General features: G+C 36.2%; 1 protein-coding gene across 2 annotated transcripts; it reads left to right on the top strand.

Annotated features, from left to right (window-relative positions):
* Positions 1–27,371, top strand: LOC149819954 (NADPH:quinone oxidoreductase). 2 transcript variants are annotated; one of them, XM_089983075.1, is made up of 3 exons: positions 1–391; positions 469–660; positions 25,420–26,230. In XM_089983075.1, the coding sequence occupies exons 1-3, from the start codon at positions 4–6 to the stop codon at positions 25,431–25,433; spliced, it is 594 nt and encodes a 197-aa protein (XP_089839201.1). In that variant the 5' UTR covers positions 1–3; the 3' UTR covers positions 25,434–26,230. The 2 variants fall into 2 exon arrangements, with proteins under 2 accessions (XP_089839201.1, XP_089839200.1); XM_089983074.1 differs by lacking the exon at positions 25,420–26,230 and adding an exon at positions 26,849–27,371 and having other exon boundaries at positions 165–391.

Here is a 27,371-nt window from a genome sequence, read left to right as displayed (position 1 = left end):
CAGATGACCGGAGCCTTTGTGGGCCTTCAAAGAAAAGCTAGTCTTGAAACAGGAGAAAAAAAACAAAAGAGACAGCCTAGATTCTCTCCCAAGTTAGGTAAAAGCCGCCGAGAGTATGGCAGACTAACGATTCTTTGTTCCTACCTTTGTCCAACTAAAAAGGAAGGAAGAAATAAAAGGATGGCTCAGGCCATAGGAGCAAGGAGCGGGTTGCTTTATATATCGTCTCAGCCAATTCGTCGAGCCCACCTTCACCTGACCCCTCGCAGGATGTCCATCCGAGCCGAGTCCCTCTCCCCCGAGCCCGACGAGACCACCAAGCCCTTGAAGGTCGCCGCCCTCTGCGGCTCCCTCCGACGTGCTTCTTACAACCGTGGCCTTCTCCGCGCCGGTACCGACCCTCTCTCTCTCTCTGTCTCTCTCTCTGATGTTGTGGGTATCTTATGTTGGTTGTGGAACAATGGGCAGCGATAGAGTTATGTAAGGAATCGATACCTGGGATGCACGTTGAGTATATAGATATCGAGCCGCTCCCCTTCCTGAATACCGATCTCGAAGTGGACAAAACGTTCCCACCCGTGGTGGAGAGCTTCAGGAAGAAGATCCTCGAGGCCGATAGCGTTCTTTTTGCTTCCCCTGAATACAATTACTCCGTTACTGGTATGTTAGACTCTGGATCTCAAGTGGGTGGTCACCAATTTTTTGTGTATTTGACGATTGACCATTGATTCTAGTGATCATTGTTTCCTTTTATGATGTTGGTATCTCTTGTTTGTGTTCGAAGTTTTATCAAATGGATTATGTTTGTGTTAATTGGTATTACTGTTTTTTGTATTGTAATTTTTTGATCAAATGGATTATATTTATGTTGATGATAGAGTTGGTATACTGCTATCTGTTTTGATGCTTGTCTCCTCGTCTCAATTGGGATTGAGGATTGATTATAGTGATCAATGTTTCTTTTTATGTTGGTATCTCTTGTTTATGTTCGAAGCTTGATCAAATGGATTATGCTTGTTTTAATTAGTGTTACTGTTTTTTTTTATTGGAATTTTTGATCAAATGGATTATATTTATGTTGATGATAGGATTGGTGTACTGTGTCTTTATGTTTTGTCTCCTGATCTCAATTAGGTGGTAATCATTTTTATTGTATTTGTCAATTAGCAATTGATTTTACTGATCATTGCTTCTTTGATGTTGGTATCTCTTGTATGTATTCAAAGTTTGATCAAATGGATAATATTTATGTTGATGATAGGGTTCATGTACTACTTGCCTTGCATTGCTCTGAATCAATTTTCTCTTGATCTGTCTATTTGTTGATAAGGCGAACACTTTATAGTGGCTAAAACCATTATGTTATGGTAACTGTCTTAACCTTTGGCAGCATTACATTATGTGTTTCACCACTTCTCAATCTAAAAACAGCTCCACATATTGCAACTAAGATAATGGTTCATCTATTTCTTGGGTTTGTGTTATTGAAGGCCGCTGCAATTTTCAGCATATCTAACAGCCTGGGTGCAAGCCTTTAAGCCTTTATCATATAGAACATTGTTGAGGAGAGCAAGAAAGCAACATACAGAAAGGAAGAAGACACTGAATTAATGTTGTTTGGCATTGTATCCGTTTTCCTTGACCAGTAATTATTCCAGGTCTGCCTTAATCACATGCCTCAGCCACTGCCTTATTAGAAAGGAAAGTTTATCCTATATAGAAATGGACAGCAACCTAATAATTCAAGAATAGAAACTATCTCCAAAACCAAATGGAAAAACTACAAGAATCACAAGATCTCAGTGGATGGTGGGCCTGCTAATATTACAAGCATTCTCAGTTCAGAATAATGATCATGTTTTTCAGAGTGCAATATCTGAGAGGATTCTTTGATTGAGGCTGTTTAAACGCAAACAATCCATGAAAGGTTTGCATATATAGCTGCAAACAACATTCATGTGAGCTGTGGGATACATGATGCTGTTTTGTTTGGCTACATTGTTTTGCTCAGATGTGTATCAATGACATATTATGGTTTCTTCAGTTGACATTTAAAAACTTTGTGAATTCTTTGGAAGAATGATATCCTCCACCATCACTTTGAAGATTCATCAATTGAAGTGGAAATTTAGAGTTTTGTCAAAAATAAAGTTAACGAAATAATTACACTTCAGAAAGGCACCATCTTGAATTAGCTAAAAGCAAGTTGCTGGGTCACTTTTTCAATCACTGTCTAGCTTATTCCCTATCTTCCACACACCATCTCACTCTTGTCTATGCCATGAAAACAGAATGCCAAACTGAATTTGAATAAGGCATATTCAGTTTGGCATGAATATTTTCAGATTCTTGCTCATGAAAGTAGTCTTGTTATGGTATGCAGGTTCATAGCTATGTCACATGGGTGTGGGTGTGGGTGCGGGCGCGGGTGCGGGGATTCGGCACTTCCAAAAAACCCGGGTGCGGGGGTGTGGCAGGGGCAAAAATGTAATATATATATATATATATATATATATATATATATATATATATATATATATATATATATATATATATATATATATATATATATATATATATATATATGAGGGGGTCCGGGGGTTCCCACGACGCGGGTTGGGGGTCCAATTTTTTTTGCTGGTGTGTTTGTTTGAAGACTCCCTGGTCTTCCCGAAAAAAAATATAAGTGCAAGGTTTGATGTGGTTTGTTGGAGAGTGAGTCTTCATGAGGCCTACGACTCCATTGCCATGCCATAGGATTCTTCAAATTTCATTTTATATACAGCTGCACGACAACTAAAAGAAATTTATTGGATTGGACATGTGAAAAAGAGAGGTCTACACAAGGCTACAGCTAGAGCACCCATCTCGTCAGGAGAACATTGAATACTAATAGCCAGCAAGGCTACCACCATCATTATCATTTATTATGGAGAGAGAAAATCCTTTAAGAAAATCAGCAAGGCTACCACCATCATTATCATTTATTATGGAGAGAGAAAATCCTTTACGAAAAAGAAGGATCTGGATTGAAAAGGCTCTTGAATTTTAGATGGTTTTAAAAGTACCCCTTTATAAAACAAGAGCAGCAACAACAAGCAGCTGTCAGCAGATTTTTTTTTTTTAAATTCGGCAGCCCATTTCATAGGGCAAATTTTTAAAAAAAAAAATAAAAAAAAATGGACCTAAATGATCCTGGGTGCGGTCAACGCACCCAGGATCGGGTTGACCGCACCCGGTGCCGCACCCGTACTCGCATCTGTTAAAATGTATCTCCAAAATCTCTGTTGTAAGTATAAATATATATACTTATATACATAGAGATACATATACATATAATTATTATATGTATACGTATCTCCATATATATAATTATATATATTTATATACCTTTTTTATTTTTTCTTTATTTTACCCTAAAAGGGTATTATTGTAATTTCCTGTTTTGCGCATACTCCATTTTGGAATATGCTGTAATTTTCCCTTTATTTTTGCATTTCTTTTTTTCTTTTATTTTTGCTTTATTCTTTTCATAAAAAGGTGCATTGGGGGTCCCCCAATGGAGTCGTTGGGGGCCCCCAACGGTCACAAATGTGACCGTTGGGGGCTCCCCAACGACTCCTTTGGGAGCCCCCCTTTGCACCTTCCTTCTCTTGTATAAATAGGGGTGTTTCCCCCTTGTTTTGATATAGCTTGAGAGTCTCAAGCATTTGCTTCCATTTTATGAAATACATGCATTATTGCATGTTTATTATTTATAGGCTTTTTGCGTATTTTGCTCAAGTGTTGTGAGAGTGCTTTCGTGCACTTCTTTTATAAAGTATTCATGCTTGTATGCGTATTGTCTCTTCGTAGATAATTTCACATGGTATCAGAGCTCGGTTGGTGATTGAAGATTGTGGGATTCTCCTTTTTTCGAGTGCCTCGAAAACCGTGCCTTCGGATCTTTAGAGATTGAAGTGGTGGATCTTGCTTCTCAAATATTTTAGAAGGATCTTGTGCAAGCTAGAAGTTAAAACATTGTGTTGGTACGCCCTTTTTCTCCTTCTCTTTACGCATTAATGGGTGAGAAAGAATCTCACTTTGCCCTTGGCTTCAAGTTGAATGGGTCCAACTATCATATTTGGGCCGGGAACATGGAGGCTCACATAAAAGGAAAAGGATTGTGGGGTTATGTGCAAGGCACAATTCCGGAACCGGAACCCAAAATAACCGTAATGGACGAAAGTGAAATCAAGATTCTTGAGGGAGAGGAAAGGATCAAAGCTGTTGAAGAATACTCCAAGAAGCACGACGAATGGGAAATGAAGAACTTCAAGATTCTTTCTTGGTTCTTCGCATCCGTCGAAACAAAGATTAATGCCAACATTATCAAGTTCAAAAAAGCATCGGAAGCTTGGCATTATCTCGAAAAAATGTATACATCAAGAGATCTATCCCATATGTATTATCTTCAAAAGAAGGCCCTCTCCCTTACTCAAGGTGAAATGTCTATTAGGGAATATTTTGCCGACCTTTCCTCTATTTGGGATGAGCTCTCTATGCTTGAACCAAAATGGAGTGGAGAAGCAATTGAACTCCGCCACAAGCAACTTGAAGAAGATCGGTTCTTCAATTTTTTGAATGGATTAAGACCGGAATTTGAGCAAATAAGGTCATCACTTCTATCCTCATTTACTCCTCCCTCTCTTGAAGATGTTCTCACCAAATTAAGTGGTGAGGAGACTCGTATGAATTTATGTAAACAAGGATCAAATGTTCTTGTGGTTCCTTGTAATCATGAAGAAAACAATGAGGTCAATGCCGTATGAAGACCCATAAATAATGTAAAGACCTATCGTCCTCCTCATTTTAAATTCCAAAATCAAGAAGGAGATGGTGGACAAAGAGGAAAGAGGGACTATAGCAAGACTATTTGTCATTTTTGTAAAGAACCGGGGCATATCAAGCTCGTATGTCCCAAATGGAAGAAGCTTCTCGCTATGGCCACCATCGGTGTACCACAAAAGGAAGAGGCATCATCAAGTGGGTCACTCTCGTTGAATCAAATAGTGGAAGCCCTTCAACCTCTTCTCAAGGGAGCTACATCCGGTGCCACCGTGTCTACTTCTTCCATTCCAGGTAAAGTCTCTTGGCTTTTGGACTCAGGTGCATCTTTTCATATGTCCTCAAACATGTTTTCACTTTCCGATTATTCAAAAAATGTTTCTCCATCCTTTGTTTCCATTGCGGATGGAATCTCCCTTGAAATTAAAGGAATAAGTAATTTTGAAACTCAAGATTTTTTTATTCCAAAAATTAGATTTATACCTAAACTTAACTTAAACCTTCTCTCTGTTTCTCAACTCTCGGACCATGGATGCGATATTAAATTTTCATGTGACAAATGTTTAATACAGGATCGCCGGTCCGGGAAATTGATTGGGGAAGGCTTTAGAAAAGGAGACTTATACTATATGAAATCTCTTCAAGTTCCAAAATCCTTTTGTAATGTTGCCCGAAACAAAGATATAAACATGTGGCACAAAAGACTTGGTCACCCTAATATCACCAAGTTATCTTATTTACATTTTGCAAAGGATCTATGTAAAAGTTCATTTTCTTGTAATGATTGTATTATCGGAAAAATGCAAAGTTTACCTTTTGAGCAAAAAACTATGTTCTCATCTAAAACCTTTGAAATTGTTCATTCCGATGTTTGGGGACCCGCACCTGTTGTTTCAAAAGGAGGCTTTTCTTACTATGTTATTTTTTTGGATGATTTCTCGAGGTATTCATGGATCTATTTCCTTAAGTACAAACATGAAGTTTTTACATGTTTTAAAACCTTTCACTCAATGATCAAGAATCAATTCAACAGTAATATAAAGATTTTTAGAAGTGATTCTGGAGGAGAATATCTCTCCAACCAATTTAAAATATATCTTGAGGATCACAAAATTATTCACCAAGGGTCTTGTCCTAAAACCCCTCAACAGAATGGGTTGGCCGAAAGAAAACATAGGCACATCATTGAGACCACTAGGACCCTGCTTATTTCCCAAAACATTCCTAAAATTTTTTGGGCTAAAGCAACTCTCGCTTCTGTTTATTTGATAAATCGCTTACCATTTAGGATATTAGGAAAAATATCCCCTTTTGAGATCTTATATAAGCTTGAACCTGATTATAATAGGTTACGTGTTTTTGGGTGTAAATGTTTTATACTTACAGATAAAAATGACAAACTCTCTCCCAAAGCTATCCCATGCGCCTTCCTTGGGTATTCCGAAACTCAAAAAGGGTTTCGTTGCTATGATCTTCGAGATGATAAATTATATGTCTCTAGAAATGTAACGTTTTTAGAAAATGAAAGTGGATTTGAAAAAAATGTTTCTCAACAAGAAAATTTTGATTACTCATTCCTTTTTGATTTATTGGCTAGTAATGATGATATATCTAGTGATGATGATATATTATCAAACCATGATGAGGAAAATGATGGTGATGTTGGAGAACATAATCCTCTCAATGATCAAGAAAACAGGATTTCAAGTGATCCGATAACCTACTCACGTAGAAACCAAGACACATTTAGAAGTGCCATTGACCAATATAGTGAACTTGTTCCTATTCTCGATCACCGAAGATCTGAGAGGAATAGGAGACCGCCAACTCGTTTTGTCTCTTTTGATTCTTTTTCACCCCGGTATAGGGCTTGTCTTAGTGCCATTCACTCTTATTTTGAGCCAAGGAATTTTGAAGAAGCTAAAAAATGTATAGAATGGCAAGAAGTCATGCAAAATGAACTTAATGCTTTAAAAAGGGCTGAAACTTGGGATTTCCAAACTCTACCCATAGGAAAGAAAACTATAGGTTGTCGATGGGTCTTTAAGGTTAAAACTAAAAGCGACGGATCCCTGGAAAGGTATAAAGCTCGCTTAGTTGCAAAAGGGTATGGGCAAGAGTATGGAATTGATTATGAAGAAACTTTTGCTCCTGTAGCCCGAATGGTTACAGTTAGATTGTTAAATTATGTACCTTATCACCTAATGTAATATATATATATATATAAGGTAATACATATACATATATTAATATATATGTATATGTATCTACTTATTATATATATAAAATATATATATTTCTTCTTATTTAGTCGTAGGGGTAGTTTCCTCTTTTCCTTCATTTTACGCACATTCACTTTTTGAATGTGTTTGTAATTTCTTTTTAGTTTTTCTTTTTCTTTATTTTTCTTTTTATTTTTTGTACTTAAAGGAACCTTGGGGGGCCCACTCAAATAGACGTTGGGCCCCTCCAACGGTCACATTTGTGACCGTTGGAGGGGCTCCAACGTCTATGAGTGGAGCCCCTCCAAGGCTCCTTTTTGAGTGGTTATAAATAGGGGCTCTCCCCTTGTATTCTCTTATGGCTTTGAGTCAAAGCCCAAGTTCTCAATAAATCGATTCCATTGTTTTTATGCCTTTGTGCATTTGTGGGTTGTGTTTTTTGTGCACAAGTGTTCTAAAGTGTTCTTATTGTGCTTTCGTGGTGGGTTTAATATCAAGAATATTAAGGTCTTGATATTAGTATCTTATTGAAGATACTTTCACATGGTATCAGAGCCTCGTTGGAAGAAAGAGGATCGTGCATCTCGTCTCTTGTGAAGCACCTCGAAAAACGTGCCCTCAAGCTAGTGAAGTTTTTGAATGAAGCATTTACTTCGAGCAATATTTTAAAAGCAACTTTTGTCAAGAAAAGGTTGAAAATCCGTTAAGGTACGCATTATTTTCCATCTTCTCTTCTCTCTAATGGGTGAAAAAGACTCCCATTTCTCCCTTGGGTTTAAACTTAGTGGTTCGAACTACCATGTTTGGGCCGGCAATATGGAAGCCCATATCAAAGGGAAAGGCCTTTGGGGTTACGTTCAAGGCTCCATACCGGAACCCGAACCCAAGCTTTCTATTATAGAGAAAGGGGAAATTAAGATTCTTGAAGGAGAAGATAGACAAAAGGCCTTAGAAGAATATTCCAAAAGGCATGATGAGTGGGAAATTAAGAACTTCAAAATATTGTCTTGGATCTTTTCGTCCGTAGAAACCAAGATCAATGCCAACATCATTAAGTTTAAAAGGGCCTCCGAAGCTTGGTTATACCTTGAAAAAATGTATACGTCAAGGGACTTGTCTCACAAATACTATCTCCAAAAGAAAGCCTTGACTCTTCAACAAAATGATTTATCTATTCGGGAATATTTTGCCGAATTATCATCTATTTGGGACGAGCTTGCCATGCTCGAACCAAAATGGAGCGGAGAAGCTATTGAATTAAGGCACAAACAACTAGAAGAATATCGATTTTTCAACTTCCTAAATGGTCTTAGACCCGAATTTGAGCAAATTCGGTCTTCTCTTCTATCGGCTTTCACCTCCCCATCTATTGAAGATGTCATCACCAAGCTAAGTGGTGAGAAAACACGTATGGGAATTAGTAAAAATAACCCAAGCATCCTTGCTACACCTTATCAAAATGACTATGAAGTGGTTAATGCCGTGTCAAGACCCGGAAATAATTTGAAGACCTACAAACCGCCCCATTTTAAAAATCAAGGGCAAAATGATCGATATGGCAAGAGAGATTATAGCAAACTGACTTGCCATTTTTGTAAAGAACCGGGACATATCAAACCCAATTGTCCCAAATGGAAGAAATTTCTTGTCGCGGCTTTAGCATCTCAATCGGAGGAACGGCCTTCAACTTTAAATGAACCTCTTTCGCTTCATCAAATTGTAGATGCTCTTCAACCTCTTCTCAAAGGAGGCATTTCTGGAGCCGCTATGTCATCCTCTTCCTCTCTTGTTAAGACATCTTGGTTACTTGATTCTGGTGCTTCGTTTCATATGACTCCAAGCCATTGTTTTCTTTCTGATTATTCTAAAAATTGTCTTCCGTCTTTTGTCTCAACGGCGGATGGAACCCCTCTTGAAATTAAAGGAATGGGCAATTTTGAAAAACAAGACTTCTTTATCCCAAAAATTCGTCTTATACCAAAACTGAACTTAAATTTACTTTCCGTTTCTCAACTCTCGGACTGTGGTTGCGATATAAAATTCTCTTCTAATAAATGTTGGATACAGGATCGCCAGTCCGGGAAATTGATTGGGGAAGGCTCTAGGAGAGAAGACCTCTACTATGTTGATTTTCTTAAAATTCCCAAGAATCAATTTTGTAATGTTGCTCAAAACAAAGATATTCATGTATGGCATAAGAGATTGGGTCATCCCAACATTGTTAAAATCTCTTATTTGCCTTTTATTAAGCATCTTTGTAATGAAAATTTTGTTTGTAATGAGTGTATTCTTGGAAAAATGAGAAGTCTTCCTTTTCCTCAAAGATCCATGTTTACAACAAAACCTTTTGAAATTATTCACTCCGATGTATGGGGTCCGGCTCCGGTGATATCCAAGGGAGGTTTCTCTTACTATGTTATCTTTGTGGACGATTTCACTAGGTTTAGTTGGATATATTTTCTTAAACATAAACATGAAGTTTTTTCAACTTTTAAAACATTTCATATGATGGTTTTAAATCAATTCAATGGAAATATTAAAATTTTTAGAACCGATTCGGGTGGTGAATACCTTTCCAATGAATTCAAAAGCTATCTTGAAAACTATGGAATTCTCCATCAAAAGTCTTGTCCTAAAACCCCTCAACAAAATGGGTTGGCTGAACGAAAACATAGGCATATTATTGAAACCACACGAACTTTGCTCATTTCCCAAAATATTCCGAAAAAACTTTGGGCGGAGGCCGCTCTTACTTCTGTCTATCTCATAAATAGACTTCCATCTAAAAACTTGAACAAGATTCCCCATTTGAAAAATTATATGAAAAAGAACCTGATTATAGCAGGTTAAGAGTTTTTGGATGTAAATGTTTTGTCCTTAATGATAAAAATGACAAACTCTCTCCTAAGGCCATTCCTTGTGCCTTTCTTGGTTATTCTGAAACTCATAAAGGTTTTTGCTGTTATGATGTTAAGAGTGATAAGCTATATGTTTCCAGAAATGTAAGTTTTTTGGAAAATGTTAGTGGTTTCGAAAAACTTGAAACCAATGACGAGAATATAGACTATTCTTTTCTGTTTGATTTATTAACTGAAGATGATGATACTAGTGATGATGAAACAAATCAAAATGACTTGAATAATAATGAAACTCATTCTGATCAACATATCAATGAAGAACATAGAGATCCTATAACCTACTCTCATAGAGATAGGAATACTTTTAGAAGTGCTCTCGAAAGATATGATAGTGAGTCTACCCCTTCAAGTGAAGGAAATCTTCGTAGGACCGAAAGATCAAGAAGACCTCCTTCTAGGTTCATCTCATATGAGTCCTTTTCACCAAAATATAGAGCCTGTCTAAGTGTCATTCACTCATACATAGAACCTAGGGATTTCGAGGAAGCACGAAAATGCCCGGAATGAATAGTCGCTATGAATAATGAACTTGAAGACCTAAAGAAAGCAAAGACCTGGGAGTTTCAAGACCTTCCTAAAGACAAGAAAGCTATAGGGTGTAGATGGGTTTTTAAAGTCAAAACTAAGAGTGATGGGTCTCTTGAGAGATATAAGGCCCGCTTAGTTGCAAAAGGATATGGTCAAAAATATGGGATTGATTATGAGGAGACTTTTGCCTCCGTTGCTCGGATGGTCACCGTCCGATGTCTTATAACCGTTGCTTCAATCAATAAATGGAACATCTATCAGATGGATGTTAAGAATGCATTTTTAAACGGAGATTTAAACGAAGAAGTATATGTGGATGCTCCTCCTGGAATGGAGTATCCTAAAGGGAAAGTGCTTCGTCTTCGGAAAGCACTTTATGGTTTGAAACAAGCTCCCAAGGCTTGGTATGATAGGTTTAACTCCGTTATGTTAGAAAATAATTTCTCATCCTGCTTTACTGATACTGCTTTGTTTGTTAGAAAATCTAATGCAGGGATTGTTATTCTACTACTTTATGTGGATGACATGCTTATAACTGGGAGCGATTTTAAAGGGATTAAAAGCATAAAATCCATTTTAAAGGATAAGTTTGAAATGTCTGACTTAGGCTTCTTAACTTACTTTTTGGGAATTAAGGTAGCTTACTCTCATAGAGGATATTTTTTGTCTCAAACTAAGCTTGCATCTGAGATTATTGACAGGTCAGGTATTACAGATGATAAAATTTGTGAAACTCCTGCTATAGTAGGAGCTAAAATGAAGATTGATGATGGTGTTCCTCTCTCTGATCCTACTCCGTACAAGCAATTATTTGGATCGTTGATGTACCTAAGTATCACCAGACCAGATATCTCACATGCGGTGCATACGGCAAGTCAGTTTCAGCATGCACCAACTTCTGTTCACATGGGTGCTATCTTACGTGTCGTAAGATACCTAAAGCACACTATTAATAAGGGAGTTTTCTGTCTTCTTCTTATGAGATGAGATTAATTGCTTATACTGACTCTGATTGGGGAGGTGACCCAAATAACCGTCACTCCACCACTGGTTTTTGTGTATTCTTAGGAGACTCATTAATCTCATGGAGATGTAAGAAGCAGCAAAAGGTGTCTCTATCCTCAACTGAAGCAGAATATCGTGCCATGGCGACTACTACCATGGAAATCGTTTGGATTCATCAGTTGTTGGAAGACATGGGGATCACTATTGAAGGGCCTATCAAGCTTTGCTGTGACAACAAAAGTGCGATTTATATTTCTAAAAATCACACCTTTCATGAGCGGACCAAACACATAGAGATGGATTGTCACTACGTTCGGGAGGCGTACCTCAAAGGAATCATTGACCTTCCATATGTCACGTCCGAATATCAATTGGCGGATTTCTTCACCAAATCCTTGTGTGCTCCACGTTTCAACTTTCTTCTTAGCAAACTCTCGGTCATCCTGCCCTAAGTTTGAGGGGGGGTGTTAAATTATGTACCTTATCACCTAATGTAATATATATATATATTTTATATATATAAGGTAATACATATACATATATTAATATATATGTATATGTATCTACTTATTATATATATAAAATATATATATTTCTTCTTATTTATTTGTAGGGGTAGTTTCGTCTTTTCCTTCATTTTACGCACATTCACTTTTTGAATGTGTTTGTAATTTCTTTTTAGTTTTTCTTTTTCTTTATTTTTCTTTTTATTTTTTGTACTTAAAGGAACCTTGGGGGGCCCACTCAAATAGACGTTGGGCCCCTCCAACGGTCACATTTGTGACCGTTGGAGGGGCTCCAACGTCTATGAGTGGAGCCCCTCCAAGGCTCCTATTTGAGTGGTTATAAATAGGGGCTCTCCCCTTGTATTCTCTTATGGCTTTGAGTCAAAACCCAAGTTCTCAATAAATCGATTCCATTGTTTTTATGCCTTTGTGCATTTGTGAGTTATTTGTGGGTTGTGCTTTTTGTGCATAAGTGTTCTAAAGTGTTCTTATTGTGCTTTCGTGGTGGGTTTAATATCAAGAATATTAAGGTCTTGATATTAGTATCTTATTGAAGATACTTTCACATAGATGTCTTATTACTATTGCATCTATTAAAAATTAGAACATTTTTCAAATGGATGTGAAAAATGCCTTTTTAAATGGTGATCTTAACGAAGAAGTGTATATGGATGCTCCACCAGGCATGAAAATTCTTAAAGATAAAGTCCTTCGTCTTCGAAAGGCCCTCTATGGTTTGAAACAGGCTCCCAAAGCCTGGTATGACAGATTTACCAGTGTAATGCTGGAAAATGGTTTCTCCTCATGTTATACTGACACTGCTCTATTTACTAGAAAATCTAATGCAGGGATTGTAATATTATTACTCTATGTTGATGACATGTTAATTACAGGTGATGCTGTTTAAGGAGTCAAGGGTATTAAGTCCGTCTTGACTTCAAAATTTGAGATGTCAGACTTGGGTTTTCTGACATATTTTCTTGGAATTGAGGTTGCCTATTCACAACGTGGTTATTTTCTATCTCAGTCTAAACTTGCTTGTGAGATTATTGACAGATTCGGGATTTCTGATGACAAAGTATGTGAAACTCCTGAAGTTGTGGGAGCAAAAATGAAGATTGACGATGGTATTCCCTTAACCGATCATACCCCTTACAGGCAGTTGGTAGGTTCTTTAATGTATCTTAGTATTACTTGACCTGAATTGTCACATGCTATACACATCGCCAGTCAGTTTCAGCACGCTCCCACAACCGTTTATGAGTGTTGTCCTTCGCATCATTAGATACTTGAAGGGCACAGTAAATAAGGGAGTATTCCTATCTTCTTCTTCTGATTTAAAATTACTTGCTTATACTAACTCAGATTGGGGAGGTGACCCTAGTAACCGTCACTCCACCACTGGTTTTTGTGTTTTCTTAGGTGAATCTTTGATTTCATGGCGATGTAAAAAGCAACAGAAGGTCTCTCTGTCATCCACTGAAGCTGAATATAAAGCCATGACATCCACCACCATGGAAATTGTATGGATTCGACGCCTTTTGGAAGATATGAGAATATTTATCAGAGAACCAACAAAGTTGTGCTGTGACAATAAAAGTGCAATCTATATCGCCAAGAATCACACCTTTCACGAGCGAACAAAGCATATAGAAATGGACTGACATTATGTCCGAGAAGAATACTTGAAGAAGGTCATTGATCTACCATACGTGACGTCTGAGTATCAACTTGCAGACTTCTTCACAAAAGCACTATGTTCGCCCAGATTTCATTTCCTTCTTGACAAACTTGCGGTTATCGCACCTTAAGTTTGAGGGGGGGTGTTAAAATGTATCTCCAAAATCTGTGTTGTAAGTATAAATATATATACTTATATACATAGAGATACGTATACATATAATTATTATATGTATATGTATCTCCATATATATAATTATATATATTTATATACATTTTTTATTTTTTCTTTATTTTACCCTAAAAGGGTATTATTGTAATTTCCTGTTTTGCGCATACTCCATTTTAGAATATGCTGTAATTTTTCCTTTATTTTTGCATTTCTTTTTTTCTTTTATTTTTGCTTTATTCTTTTCATAAAAAGGTGCATTGGGGGTCCCCCAATAGTCGTGGGGGCCCCCAACGGTCATAAATGTGACTGTTGGGGGCTCCCCAACGACTCCTTTGGGAGCCCTCCTTTGCACCTTCCTTCTCTTGTATAAATAGGGGTGTTTCCCCCTTGTTTTGATATAGCTTGAGAGTCTCAAGCATTTGCTTCCATTTTATGAAATACATGCATTATTGCATTGAAATGAAATGGGGATCTTCGAAACACGAGCTTTGATTAACAAGAGCAAGTGTCAAGAATGACACTAAAGCATAACCCTTAAAAAGGGTATAACTGGAAACAAAATAAAAATAAAAATGTATTCTTTATTGATATGAAAAACCAATTGCTTAAGAAGCATTGGAGTGAAATACAAGAGGGGCTGCACCCCTTTATATACACAGCTGAAAGAGGACTCAATAGAGCTGTTGGGCACAGTCCAACAGCTCTATTTAGAGCTGTTGGAATGTGTCAGTCCAACAGCTCTATTAAGAGCTGTTGGAATGTGTCAGTCCAACAGCTCTATTGCTAGTCAAGTCTGGACAGGACTTGACTAGCAACAGTCATTCTAGTTCAAACTGAACTAGATGACATAAAGACAAAAAATAAAAATAAAGGAAAAAAATACATAAAAGAAAGAAATTAAAAATGTATTTATATATATAATAATATAATATTATTATATATACATATATGTACAGTTTTACATTTTAACACTCCCCCTCAAACTTACGGTACAATGAGCGAAAGTTTGTCTAAGAGAAAGTGAAATCGGGGAGCAGCGAGAGGCTTTGTAAAGAGGTCTGCTAACTGATATTCTGAAGTGACATATGGCAGATCAATTATCCCGTGTAGATATTCCTCTCTGACGTAGTGACAATCCATTTCGATGTGTTTGGTGCGTTCGTGGAATGTTCTGTTACTGGCAATGTAGATCGCACTTTTGTTGTCACAACACATTTGTGAAGCCTTTGTTGCTTCAACTCCCATGTCAGCAAGCAGTCGTCGGAGCCAAACTACTTCCATGGTCGTGGTTGCCATGGCTCTGTATTCAGATTCGGTGGATGAGAGAGATACCTTCTGCTGCTTTTTACACCTCCACGAGATTAATGATTCCCCTAAAAAGACACAAAAGCCAGTGGTTGAGTGTCTGTTATTGGGATCACCTCCCCAATCAGCATCAGTATATGCAATTAAATCAAGAGAAGAGGAGGAAGATAAGAAAAGTCCTCGTGAAAGAGAGGACTTGATGTATCTGATAATACGCATGACTGCTCCCATATGAACAGAAGTAGGAGCATGTTGAAATTGACTTGCTGTATGAACAACATGTGCTATATCTGGTCTGGTAATGGATAGATAGGAAAGTGCCCCGACAAGCTGTCTGTAAGGAGTAGGGTCTGCAAGAAGTTCTCCATCATCAATCTTCATTTTAACATTAACAACTTCTGGAGTGTCAACTTTCTTATCATTAGTAATACCAGACCTGAAAACAATATCAAAAGCAAATTTAGTCTGGGATAATAAATATCCTCTAGGAGAATAAGCAACTTCAATGCCTAAAAAGTATCTCAAAGGGCCCAAATTAGTCATTTCAAAATGAGATTTAAGAAGTGTTTTGATTGTTTCAACTCCCTGTTTATCGCTTTCGGTGATGATCATATCATCCACATAGAGAAGAAGCACAATGATCCCTGCATCAGAATTCTTAATAAACAAAGCAGTGTCAGTTAAACAGAATTGAAAACCAATATCAATCATAACACGACTAAACCTATCATACCAAGCTTTTGGTGCTTGTTTAAGTCCATAAAGAGCTTTTTCTAAGCGGAGGACTTTACCCTTAGGAATACTTAGACCAGGAGGGGGTTCCATATATACTTCTTCAACTAGCTTTCCATTTAAAAAAGCATTTTTGACATCCATTTGAAAAATAGACCATTTTTTGATAGAAGCTAAGGCAATTAAGGTTCGGACAGTAGTCATACGAGCCACCGGAGCAAAGGTTTCTTCATAATCAATCCCATATTCTTGGGCATAACCTTTGGCTACTAAACGGGCTTTATATCTTTCAAGAGTACCATCACTCTTGGTTTTAATTTTATAAACCCATCGACATCCTATAGTTTTCTTCCCTGGAGGAAGATCTTGAATATTCCATGTAGAAGCCTTTTCAAGTGCATCTAATTCAACTTTCATGGCTTCTATCCATTTGATATCATTTTTTGCTTGAAAATATGTGGATGGTTCTTCATATGAGTGAATTAATGCAATAACTGCCCTATATGTGGGTGAGAAAGACTCGTATAATACAAACTTTTCTGGAGGCCTCGAGATTCGGGATGATTGTCTAGTTGGAATGTTAGAATATTTCTCAAGTGCACATGGAGTATTAGACTCTTGTCGCCTGGAATATTGAATACTAGTATCTCTATGAACTTCTTCATTTTCAACATTAAGATCAATAATTCTTGGATCATCATCAAAGTTACAATCAAGGTCATATTCATCAGATGTTGATGTTATTAATTTTCTAAAATCAAAGAAGCTCTCCTTTTCAAGAAAGGAAACATTTCTAGACACATAGTTTATTATTTTTGAAGTCAAAACATCTATAACCTTTCTGGTTTTCAGCATATCCTAAAAAGGCACAGGGAATCGCACGAGGGGAAAGTTTATCATTTTTGTCAGTAAATATGAAACATTTGCACCCAAATATTCTTAATCTAGAGTAGTCTGGAGAAATGTTCATAAATTTTTCAATGGGAGTGATATTTTGTAACGAAGAAGATGGCATCCTATTAATGAGATAGGTGGCAGTTAAGGCAGCTTCTGCCCAAAAGTCTTTAGGGACTTGATTTGCTATTAATAAAGTTCTAGTGGTTTCTATAATATGACGATGTTTTCGTTCTGCCAGTCCATTTTGTTGAGGTGTATAAGGACAAGATCTTTGATGTGTGATGCCATGCAATTTAAGATAATTTTGAAAATCTGTGGATAAAAACTCTCCCCCTGAATCTGTGCGAAAAATAGTAATATCATTTTGAAATTTGTTTTTAACCATATTATGAAAAGTTTGAAAGTATGAAAATATTTCAGACTTATGTTTGAGAAAGTACATCCACGTATGTCGGGAGAAATCATCGACAAAAATAACATAGTAAACAAATCCTCCTTTAGAAATTACTGGTGCAGGACCCCAAACATCCGAGTGTATTAATTCAAGTGGTCTTGAAGAGAAAAAGGTTCTGTTCTGAAATGGTAATATTTTCATTTTGCCGAGAATACAATCTTTACAATCAAATGATTCAGAGTTACAAAATTTCCCTAGATTTGGAAAATGTTGGATTTTGGCTATATGTGGGTGACCAAGTCTCTTATGCCACAGTTCCAACTCTATTTTTTGAATATTATAACAAAAAGCTTTCTTCGGCATTTCCAAAAAATCCATTTAATAGAGTCCTCCTTCTCTATGGCCTTCCCCAATCAGCTTGCCTGACTGACGATCCTGTACCCAACAACCATGAGAAGAAAAAGAAATATTACACCCATAATCAGAAATTTGAGATACAGATAAAAGATTTAAATTTAATTTGGGAACATGTCTAATTTCTGGAATAAAAAATTTTTTTGTTTTATAAATTTTTTCAAAATCTCCTATTCCTTCTATTTCAAGAAAAAAAAAAAAAACAATACAACAAGATGTGAAATCTTCTCCAATGAAGTGATAAAACACTTCTCTTCAAGTGGCGAACACTTTTGCAAACGGGCACGGAAACCGAGGCAGCTTTTCCTCAAGATTTAGTACTTCCGCGGCTCTGATACCATGAAATGAAATGGGGATCTTCGAAACACGAGCTTTGATTAACAAGAGCAAGTGTCAAGAATGACACTAAAGCATAACCCTTAAAAAGGGTATAACTGGAAACAAAATAAAAATAAAAATGTATTCTTTATTGATATGAAAAACCAATTGCTTAAGAAGCATTGGAGTGAAATACAAGAGGGGCTGCACCCCTTTATATACACAGCTGAAAGAGGACTCAATAGAGCTGTTGGGCACAGTCCAACAGCTCTATTTAGAGTTGTTGGAATGTGTCAGTCCAACAGCTCTATTGCTAGTCAAGTCTGGACAGGACTTGACTAGCAACAGTCATTCTAGTTCAAACTGAACTAGATGACATAAAGACAAAAACTAAAAATAAAGGAAAAAAAATACAGAAAAGAAAGAAATTAAAAATGTATTTATATATATAATAATATAATATTATTATATATACATATATGTACAGTTTTACATTTTAACATGCATGTTTATTATTTATACGTTTTTTGCGTATTTTGCTCAAGTGTTGTGAGAGTGCTTTCGTGCACTTCTTTTATAAAGTATTCATGCTTGTATGCGTATTGTCTCTTCGTAGACAATTTTACAGCACCCGCGTCGAGTCGCGTCGACGCGGGTTTGGCACCCTGGTAGCCGAATTCCTGTGACATAGGTGTTAAAATGTAAACTGTAATATATATATATTATTTAATATTATTATATTTTCTTTTATTATTTTCTTTTTCTATTTTTCTTTATTTTCTTTTTTAGCATCTAGTTCAATAGAAACTAGCTATAATAAATGCTGTTGGACTATAGTCCAACAACTATAATAATAAATGTTGTTGGATTGTAGTCCAACAACTATATTAAGAGACGTTGGAATCCAACGTCTCTTTTGGAGAGCTCAAAATGAGCTCTCCTCTCTCTCACTTTTTTGTATATATAGGGGTGAACCCCTTCAATGTAAATAACCATGCTTCTTAAGCATTTTGTTCATGAATAAAGTATTATTTATTTTTCAAGTGTTCTTCCTTTTATACCCTTTCAAGGGTCATGCTTGTAGTGTCTCCAATAGACACTTATTTGTGAGTTATTTGTGCATTTGTTGAAGACCATCATTTCATTACATGGTATCAGAGCTACGAAATCCTTAGATCTTGAAGTGCTTCCGCCTCGATTTTCGTGCCACATTTACAAAAGGTGTTTCATCACCTTGTTCTTGGCTCAAGAAGATTTGTTTGAAGAAAGGCGAACTTGTGCTACAAAAATTTTTGGTTTTGTATCCTCTCTTATTCCTTTGTCTACTCTTTTTCTTTTCTTTTTATTTTTCTCTCTCTCCTCCTATTTATTCCTCTCTTACCCTTGTAAAAGATGGATGACAATGATAAGATCACCATCATTCCTATGAAGCTAAATGATACTATGTAATGTGGGCTTCGATTATGAAGCACCACATTTGGGGAAAAGGTTTATGGGGTATAGTGGATGGTTCTGATTTGGAACCTAAACTATCTCTTACCAAGAAAGAGGGTGATAAAGAGGTTCCTCTAACGGAAGAAGAGAAGAGCAAGGCGTTAGCCACTTATGAAAAGAAATGGAAAGAATGGAGGATAGGGCATGCAAAAATTATGTCATGGCTCATCAATAGCATAGACATTAAAAAATGCTCTAGTCTAGCTAAGTTTGAGCATGCCGATAAGGCTTGGGAATACCTCAAAAACATGTATTCCCTTAAAGATATTGCACATGTATGCAATTTACAAGATAAAATTCGGACAATGACTCAAAAAGATAAAACTATTCGAGAATATTATAATGAGTTGTCCGAACTTTGGAAAGAGTTGGCTCTTCTTGAGCCCAAATGGCATTGTGCCGAAGACATCGAGCTTCGCCAAAAGCAACTCGATATGGAACATTTCTATCAATTTGTGAATGGTCTAAGGCCGGAGTTTGAATCCACCAAATCAGCCCTTTTACATCGTGGAAAAATTCCTTCTATTGTTGATACTATAGAAGAGCTCACTATGGAGGAAAATAGACTTAGAAAAAGTAATCCAAAAGTTGATGATGACTCCGTTTTAGTTGTATCTAGACCGGGGAATCATACTCGTACTTACAAGTCGCCTCATTTTGGAAGGCAAAACGGCGACTTTGATAAAAGAAAAGTTATTTGTCATCATTGTCATGAACCGGGGCACTATAGGCCTCAATGTCCAAAGTTAAAAAGAAGAGAAGAAAAAAGAGTTGCATCTGTTGAATCTGAGTCAAAAGATCAAGATGCACCTGTGTCTATGGCTCAACTGATGGAAATCCTTCAACCTCTTCTCAAAGGGGTATCCTCCTCAACCGAAGCCTCAACTGGAGCGGCAGTTGCATCTTTCTTCGGTCCAGGTAACTTTCCTTGGCTTTTAGATTCTGGTGCTTCTTTTCATATGACCCCAAATGTTAATAGTCTATCCGAATGTCTTAAAAATAACTCAAGTGTGTCAAAGGTTTTTACAGCCGATGGCACATCTCTCGAAGTAAAAGGAATAGGATGTTTTGAAAATCTTCAAAAATCCAAAAGACTTTTTATCCCAGAAGTTAGATATATCCCTAAACTTAATTTGAATCTCTTATCTGTCTCGCAAATATCTGATTATGGATGTAATATCTTCTTCTCTTCTCATGGTTGTTGGGTACAGGATCGCCAGTCAGGGAATCTGATTGGGAAAGGCCATAGAGAAGGAGGACTTTATTACATGGACTTTTTGGAATTACCCAAAAATGCATTTTGTTATAATATTCAGAAATTAGAATTGGATTTATGGCACAAAAGGCTTGGCCATCCTCATATGTCTAAAATTCAATATTTTCCAAGTTTGGAAAAATTTTGTAATTCTGAAAATTTTTCTTGTAAAGACTGCATTCTTGGCAAAATGAAAAGGTTACCATTTCTTAGTAGAACTTTTGTTTCCTCACGACCACTTGAGTTAATACATTCGGATGTTTGGGGCCCCGCACCAGTTATTTCCAAAGGTGGTTATACATATTATGTCATTTTTGTTGATGACTTTTCTAGACATACTTGGATTTATTTTCTTAAACATAAATCTGATGTCTTTGCTAACTTCCAAATATTTCATAAAATGGTTAAAAATAAGTTTCAAAATGATATTTCTGTTTTTCGCACTGATTCAGGGGGAGAATTTATGTCCAACGAATTCAAAGACTATCTCAATTTACATGGTATTACACATCAAAGATCAATTAGCAGACTTCTTCACCAAGCCTCTCGCTGCTCCCAGATTTCACTTCCTCTTAGACAAACTTTCGCTCATTGTACCGTAAGTTTGAGGGGGAGTGTTAAAATGTAAACTATAATATATATATATATATTATTTAATATTATTATATTTTCTTTTTCTATTTTTCTTTATTTTCTTTTTTAGCATCTAGTTCAATAGAAACTAGATATTTGATCCAGTCAAGTTCCAAAAGTTCCTGTTGGAACTTGACTGTGCAAATAGTTGTTGGACTGCAGTCCAACAGCTATAATAAATGTTGTTGGACTATAGTCCAACAACTATAATAATAAATGATGTTGGACTGTAGTCCAACAGCTATATTAAGAGACGTTGGAATCCAACGTCTCTTTTGGAGAGCTCAAAATGAGCTCTCCTCTCTCCCACTTTTTTGTATATATAGGGGTGAACCCCTTCAATGTAAATAACCATGCTTCTTAAGCATTTTGTTCATGAATAAAGTATTATTTATTTTTCAAGTGTTCTTCCTTTTATACCCTTTCAAGGGTCATGCTTGTAGTGTCTCCAATAGACACTTGTTTGTGAGTTATTTGTGCATTTGTTGAAGACCACCATTTCATTACAATAGGTTCATAGTATTAAATGCATATTTGCCATTCATTTGCATGTAAATGACTGCATGAGTGTTCACATGTTTAATTAAAATAATGCATGAATGAAAGCATGCTTTTGACATAAATATGTGAACTGAATGAAAGCATGCATTTGACATGAATATGTGAATAAAAGCATGCATTTAACATGAAGGTGTGAACCCATGCACATGCATATGAATATTGTTGTTTCATGTACATATCCATATTGGCATACATAATTATGCGTTGAAAGGCATGTGGAATGAATGCATAATGATATGTGATTCATGATTTTTGTGTATTAATGCATCGATGGTCAAAATGGATCATCGTAGGCCATGCGAGCCTTGAGCATGTGTTGCTCTTTGTTTGAGATGTTGTTATGCATTGCAAAAATCAAATGTGATATTATTGTTCTAATTGCACTGTTCTATGTTGCCACGAACTGTGGTCCCGTGATGAGCTTCGCATGTTGATTTGCGAGCTTGTGTTATTAATTCTGCATGTTGAATTGCAAATTAAAAAAGATGAATTAATATCAGAATGAAAAAGAAATTAAAAAGAACAGTGTTACCTACGTTTTCTTGATGTCTCTTCTATAGTATAAGAATCTTGGACATTGCGGTTTTGGGGAACCGTGAAGATACTAAAACTTCATGTCCGTTGTTGTTGCCCCTGAACCCGATATTGAGGTTCTTCTCCTGGCCACAATTTTAGGGAGAATCCATCACTTTACCTGAGGGTGGTGTGTAGATACCTCTGTTGTTTTGGTATACCAAGAAAATAACATTATTTTGTTGATTTTCATAGTGTCCCGACATTAGATGTTGATTTTTAATGTTCCGAAGGCTGTTTCAGTCGAAGGCTAAGTTTGAAACTCATTAATAAAATACAAGTTGTGTGTTAAGTTACCTTAGGGACCTAACTTGACCTCAGGAATTTCTTACCCATTTGGAGTATCCGTGGGCAACGGTAATGAAAAGATGAACTTAAATTGTGGGCATTTAATAAAAAAACTCTGATGAAGGATAATATTCTAATCATGCATGTGCACTGCAATCATGCATATTCCTGTAATGCATTAGATCATGTATATTTAATTGTTCCCTTATGATATACTGGTGATTGCATGATATGTGTTTTCTATTGCATGGTAACTGTCTTCAATACTTAATTGATGTTCTTTATTGCTTAAATGATTATTTGAATTATGAATTTGTCATAACTGCATCCCTCTAAAATATTGTATGAATCTTATTTGTATTCTTTTTACTTATTTGCTTCATTAGAGGGATTCGTATACAAAATTCTTTAAATTCTGACACCCCTACGTTTGTGTTTTTCACAGTCTCAGGGGCCTAGTGAGGTGACTTGTTTTCGAGGGGAGCTACGAGAGCTATGCGACTTCTTGGCAGGCTTTTCTTGAGACAGCGTGACTCTTTTTTTTGCCTTATTTATAATTCATTTGCTTATATCTTAGACTTTATGCACTTTAATAAATAAAGATTGTGCTTGGTTTGGAAAATGGGTATAAGATCTCTTGTGGTGGTGGTTCTGTTTCACTGTAAAGGCCCTGAGTTTCTAGGAATGTTTCTGCACTTGAAAAAAAAAATGTCATTTTTTCACAGGTACGAGTTGGGGTCGTTACAATACTTGGATCTACTTTTTTAAACATAAATCCAAAGTTTTCTTATATTTTCAAATATTTCACAACTTGGTCAAAAATAAGTTTGAAAAGAATATTTCTACTTTTCGTACTGATTCAGAGAGAGAATTTTTATCAAAAGAATTTAAAGATTATCTAAATTTGCATGGCCTCGCACATCAAAGATCTTGTCCTCACACACCACAACAAAATGGTTTGATCGAACGAAAACACAAACACATTATGGAAACAACCAGAACTTTACTAATAACAAACCAAGTACTATTTTTTTTTTTGCTGATGTAGCTTTAACTGCTATATATCTCATTAACAAAATGACATCTTCTTCTTTGCAAAATATAACACCAGTTGAAAAACTTTTTAAATTACTTTCTAGTTATTCTAAACTAAGTTTTTTGGTTCAAATGCTTTGTTTTTATTAATAGAAATGATAAACTTTCTCCTTGTGCCATTCCTTGTGTCTTTTTAGGTTATGCAGATAACCAAAAAGGCTATAGGTGTTTTGATCTTAAAAATAAAAAATTATATGTTTCAAGAAATGCATTTGTTAGAAAAGGAAAGTTTCTTTGACTTTGAAAAGGCTAAGGTAGTAACTGAGTATTCCTTTTTATTTGATTTAATTTCAAATTATGATAACTGTGATTATGAATGTGACCTTGATAATGGTTTTCATATGATAGATGAATGTGACCTTGATAATGGTCATGATGATATTATTAATGAAGAGTAATCCCATAGGTACAAGATCTATTTACAATATTCTAGGAGTAGGGATCCTAATCACCCATATACACTGATAAAATATTTTGATAAGTCTGAAGTACAAACCAGAAGGTCATCTAGGATTTTTAAACCACTTGGAAAGTTTGTGTCCTATGACTCATTTTCTCCTAAATAAAAGGCATTTATTGCATTAATTTATTCATATGTAGAACCTTCAACCTATGCTCAAGCTAAAAAATATTCTGAGTGAGTAGCAACCATGAAGGTAGAGTTAGAAGCTTTAAAAAAGGCTAATACTTGGATTATTCAAGACATCCCACAAGAAGAGAAACCTATAGGTTGTAGTTAGGTATTTGAGGTTAAAACCAAGAGTCATGAAACTCTTGAAAATTATAAAGACAGATTAGTTGCCAAGGGATATTCCTAAGAGTATGACAGATTACGAAGAAACCTTTGCTCCAATTGCTAGAATGACCACTTTTAGGATCCTAGTAGCCTTAGCTTTTGTTAGAAAATGGCCTATCATCTGGATGGATGTCAAAAATATTTTTCTTAATGAAAACTTAGTTGAAGAAGTCTATATGGAGGCACCACTGGTATAAATATTCTCTTCATCTGGAAAAAGCTCTTTATGGTCTTAAGTAAGCACTAAAGGTTTGGTATGACAAGTTTAACCAAGTTATGTTTGATATTGGTTTCATAATTTGCATCACTGGCGAAGACAAACAAAGAGTTGAAAATATTAAAAAACTTCTAAAAAAATATTTTGAAATGACTGATTTGGATTTATTAAAATATTTCTTAGGAATTGAAGTTGTTTACTCTCTTATAGGGTACCTATTGTCTTAGTGTAAATTTGCCTTTGACATTGTTTTCAGGTCTGGCATCTCAGATGATAAGAGAGTTAACACTCTTAAGATTGTCAAGACCAAGATGAGAATTGACGATGGAAAACCTCTTGAAGATCCTACTCCTTACAGACATTTATTGGTGCACTCTCTTATCTTTTAATTACTAGACCTAATATAGTACACACTATGCACACAACTAGTCAGTTTTAACATGCTTCCACCTATATTCACATGGGAGCAGTTTTGCATATTATTAGATATATTAAGACTTCTCTTTATCGATGTCTCTTTCTGTCTACTTCATCTTCATTAGATTTAATTGCTTACATTGATGCTGACTGAGGGTGATTCCAATAACAGGCACTCAACCATAGGTTTTGTGTCTTTTTAGGTGAATCTCTAATTTCATGACGATGCAAGAAGCAACAAAAGCTCTCACTTTCATCAATTGAAGCTGAATATCAGGTCATGAGAACCACAATGATGGAGGTAGTCTGGCTCAGAAGATTGTTGGCTAATATGAGAGTTCAAGTAACTGGAGCCTCACGCATGTGCTGTGACAACAAGAGTGCAATCCAAAGTTGCCAGTCGAGAAAGCAAGAGCGGGAAGTGATTCGGGAAGCGAAAGCAAGAAGCAAGGCACTTCTAAAATTTTAGCAAGCGAGAAGCGTGGGACGACTTAGAAGCGAATCGAAAATTGTCTCGGAAGCAAGAAGATAAGCGAACCAAAAGTGATCTAGGAAGCGAAAAAAGGAAAAAAAATAAAGAAAAACAAGAAGTAAAAACAAAAAAAGATGGGGAAGTGCCCATTTTTTTTGGCACTTCCCAACACGTTTCAAAAGCGCTATGTTTCGTGCTTCCGAAATGCGCTTCGCAGAAGCGCGCTTCTCCAGGTCCTATGGCGCTTTTGGTAACTCTGGTGCGATCTACATTGTCAGGAATCATACTTTTCATGAACGTAAATGGATTGTCACTATGTTCGAGAGGAGTATCTTTATGGGACTATTGATCTGTCGTATGTTACATCAAAATATCAGTTAGCGGATTTCTTCAACAAACCTCTCGCTGCTCCCAGATTCCATTTATAGACAAACTTTCAGTTATTTTACCGTAAGTTTGAGGGGGAGAGTTAAAATTGTACATATATACATCTATAAATATGGTGTATATATATCTATAATATAAATAATATATATGTGTGCATTTACATATGTATATATATATATATATATATTTTCTTTTCTTTATTTTTCCTTTTCTTTATCTAGTCCATTTAGAACTAGAGTTGGACTAGTCAACACTTTGCCATTGGAGCTAGTCCAACGACTCTTTTGAATCCCCTTCTTACTTCTTGCTTGTATATAAATATGGGTGTCCCTCCGCCCCTTACATGCATTAATTAGTCATTAAATAAATTATTTATTTTAAGCACTTTCTTGTCTATGCCCTTGTGTGGGTTTTGGTAGTGTGCCCTTAGTGGACACTAGTTATGCTTGTCCACTTGAATCTTAGGTGGACACTTTGTGCTTGATTGAAGGCTCCTGTTTCCTTACGATTATTGCATGAGAATATTGTTGCAGTTCATGTGTACTTTCTTTTTCTTTAATTTTCTAGAATGGTATTTCTATAAGATTTGCTTTTGTATGCATGTTGATATCAAAGAGACTAGGACAGCAAACTTATCAGATTCATGAGTTTGAGCTGATGTTCTGGTTGAGTGATATGGGATAGAAACAGAAGGTCCAAGTACTGATTTTTCTTTTCTGTTTTTTTCCCCCTTTTATATTAGCTCCTCTGAAAAATGCCATTGATTGGGCATCTAGACATCCCAATGTGTGGGCAGATAAGCCTGCTGCAATCATAAGTGCGGGAGGAGGCCTTGGTGGTGCACGATCACAATACCATCTTCGTCAAATCGGAGTTTTCCTTGATCTTCATTTTATCAACAAGCCTGAGCTACAAGTGAGAGCATTTGAACCTCCTAGAAAATTTGATGAAGATGGTAATTTAGTGGATGTGGAGGTGAGGGAAAAGTTAAAGAAGCTTCTCTTGTCACTACAGGCATTTTCTTTGAAGCTTAAGGGCTAGCCGTCTACTTCAGTGGCGTTTGGATATAGAATTTTGTAAACGCATTCTCATGGCACAAAAAAGATGTGCCAATATTATGTGGTGTATTTTTCTAGCATCTTTGCTGGTTTAATTTTTTTTTGGCTGTTTGGACATGGATGAGCTATTTGGGTGATGTTATATTTCTGCAGAACATCAGGTGTTTAATGGGACCTTTTTACTTCATGAATGGTTATCAACTTAGA

The sequence above is a fragment of the Nuphar pumila genome, chromosome 12 (genome assembly GCF_984573655.1).
Source record: "Nuphar pumila chromosome 12, dmNupPumi1.hap1.1, whole genome shotgun sequence".
Taxonomy (NCBI): domain Eukaryota; kingdom Viridiplantae; phylum Streptophyta; class Magnoliopsida; order Nymphaeales; family Nymphaeaceae; genus Nuphar; species Nuphar pumila.
The sequence above is the reverse complement of the archived record's forward strand: the minus strand, read 5'-3'. Positions and strand labels throughout refer to the sequence as shown.

What these genes read in the sequence shown, in the direction of transcription:
- LOC149819954 (XM_089983074.1), top strand. Translation starts at nt 181, where the DNA reads ATGGCTCAGGCCATAGGAGCAAGGAGCGGGTTGCTTTATATATCGTCT. An exon ending in CCGTGGCCTTCTCCGCGCCG is followed by an intron (nt 392 to 468) that starts GTACCGACCCTC and finishes AACAATGGGCAG; the next exon opens with CGATAGAGTTATGTAAGGAA. An exon ending in ATACAATTACTCCGTTACTG is followed by an intron (nt 661 to 26,848) that starts GTATGTTAGACT and finishes CTTTTATATTAG; the next exon opens with CTCCTCTGAAAAATGCCATT.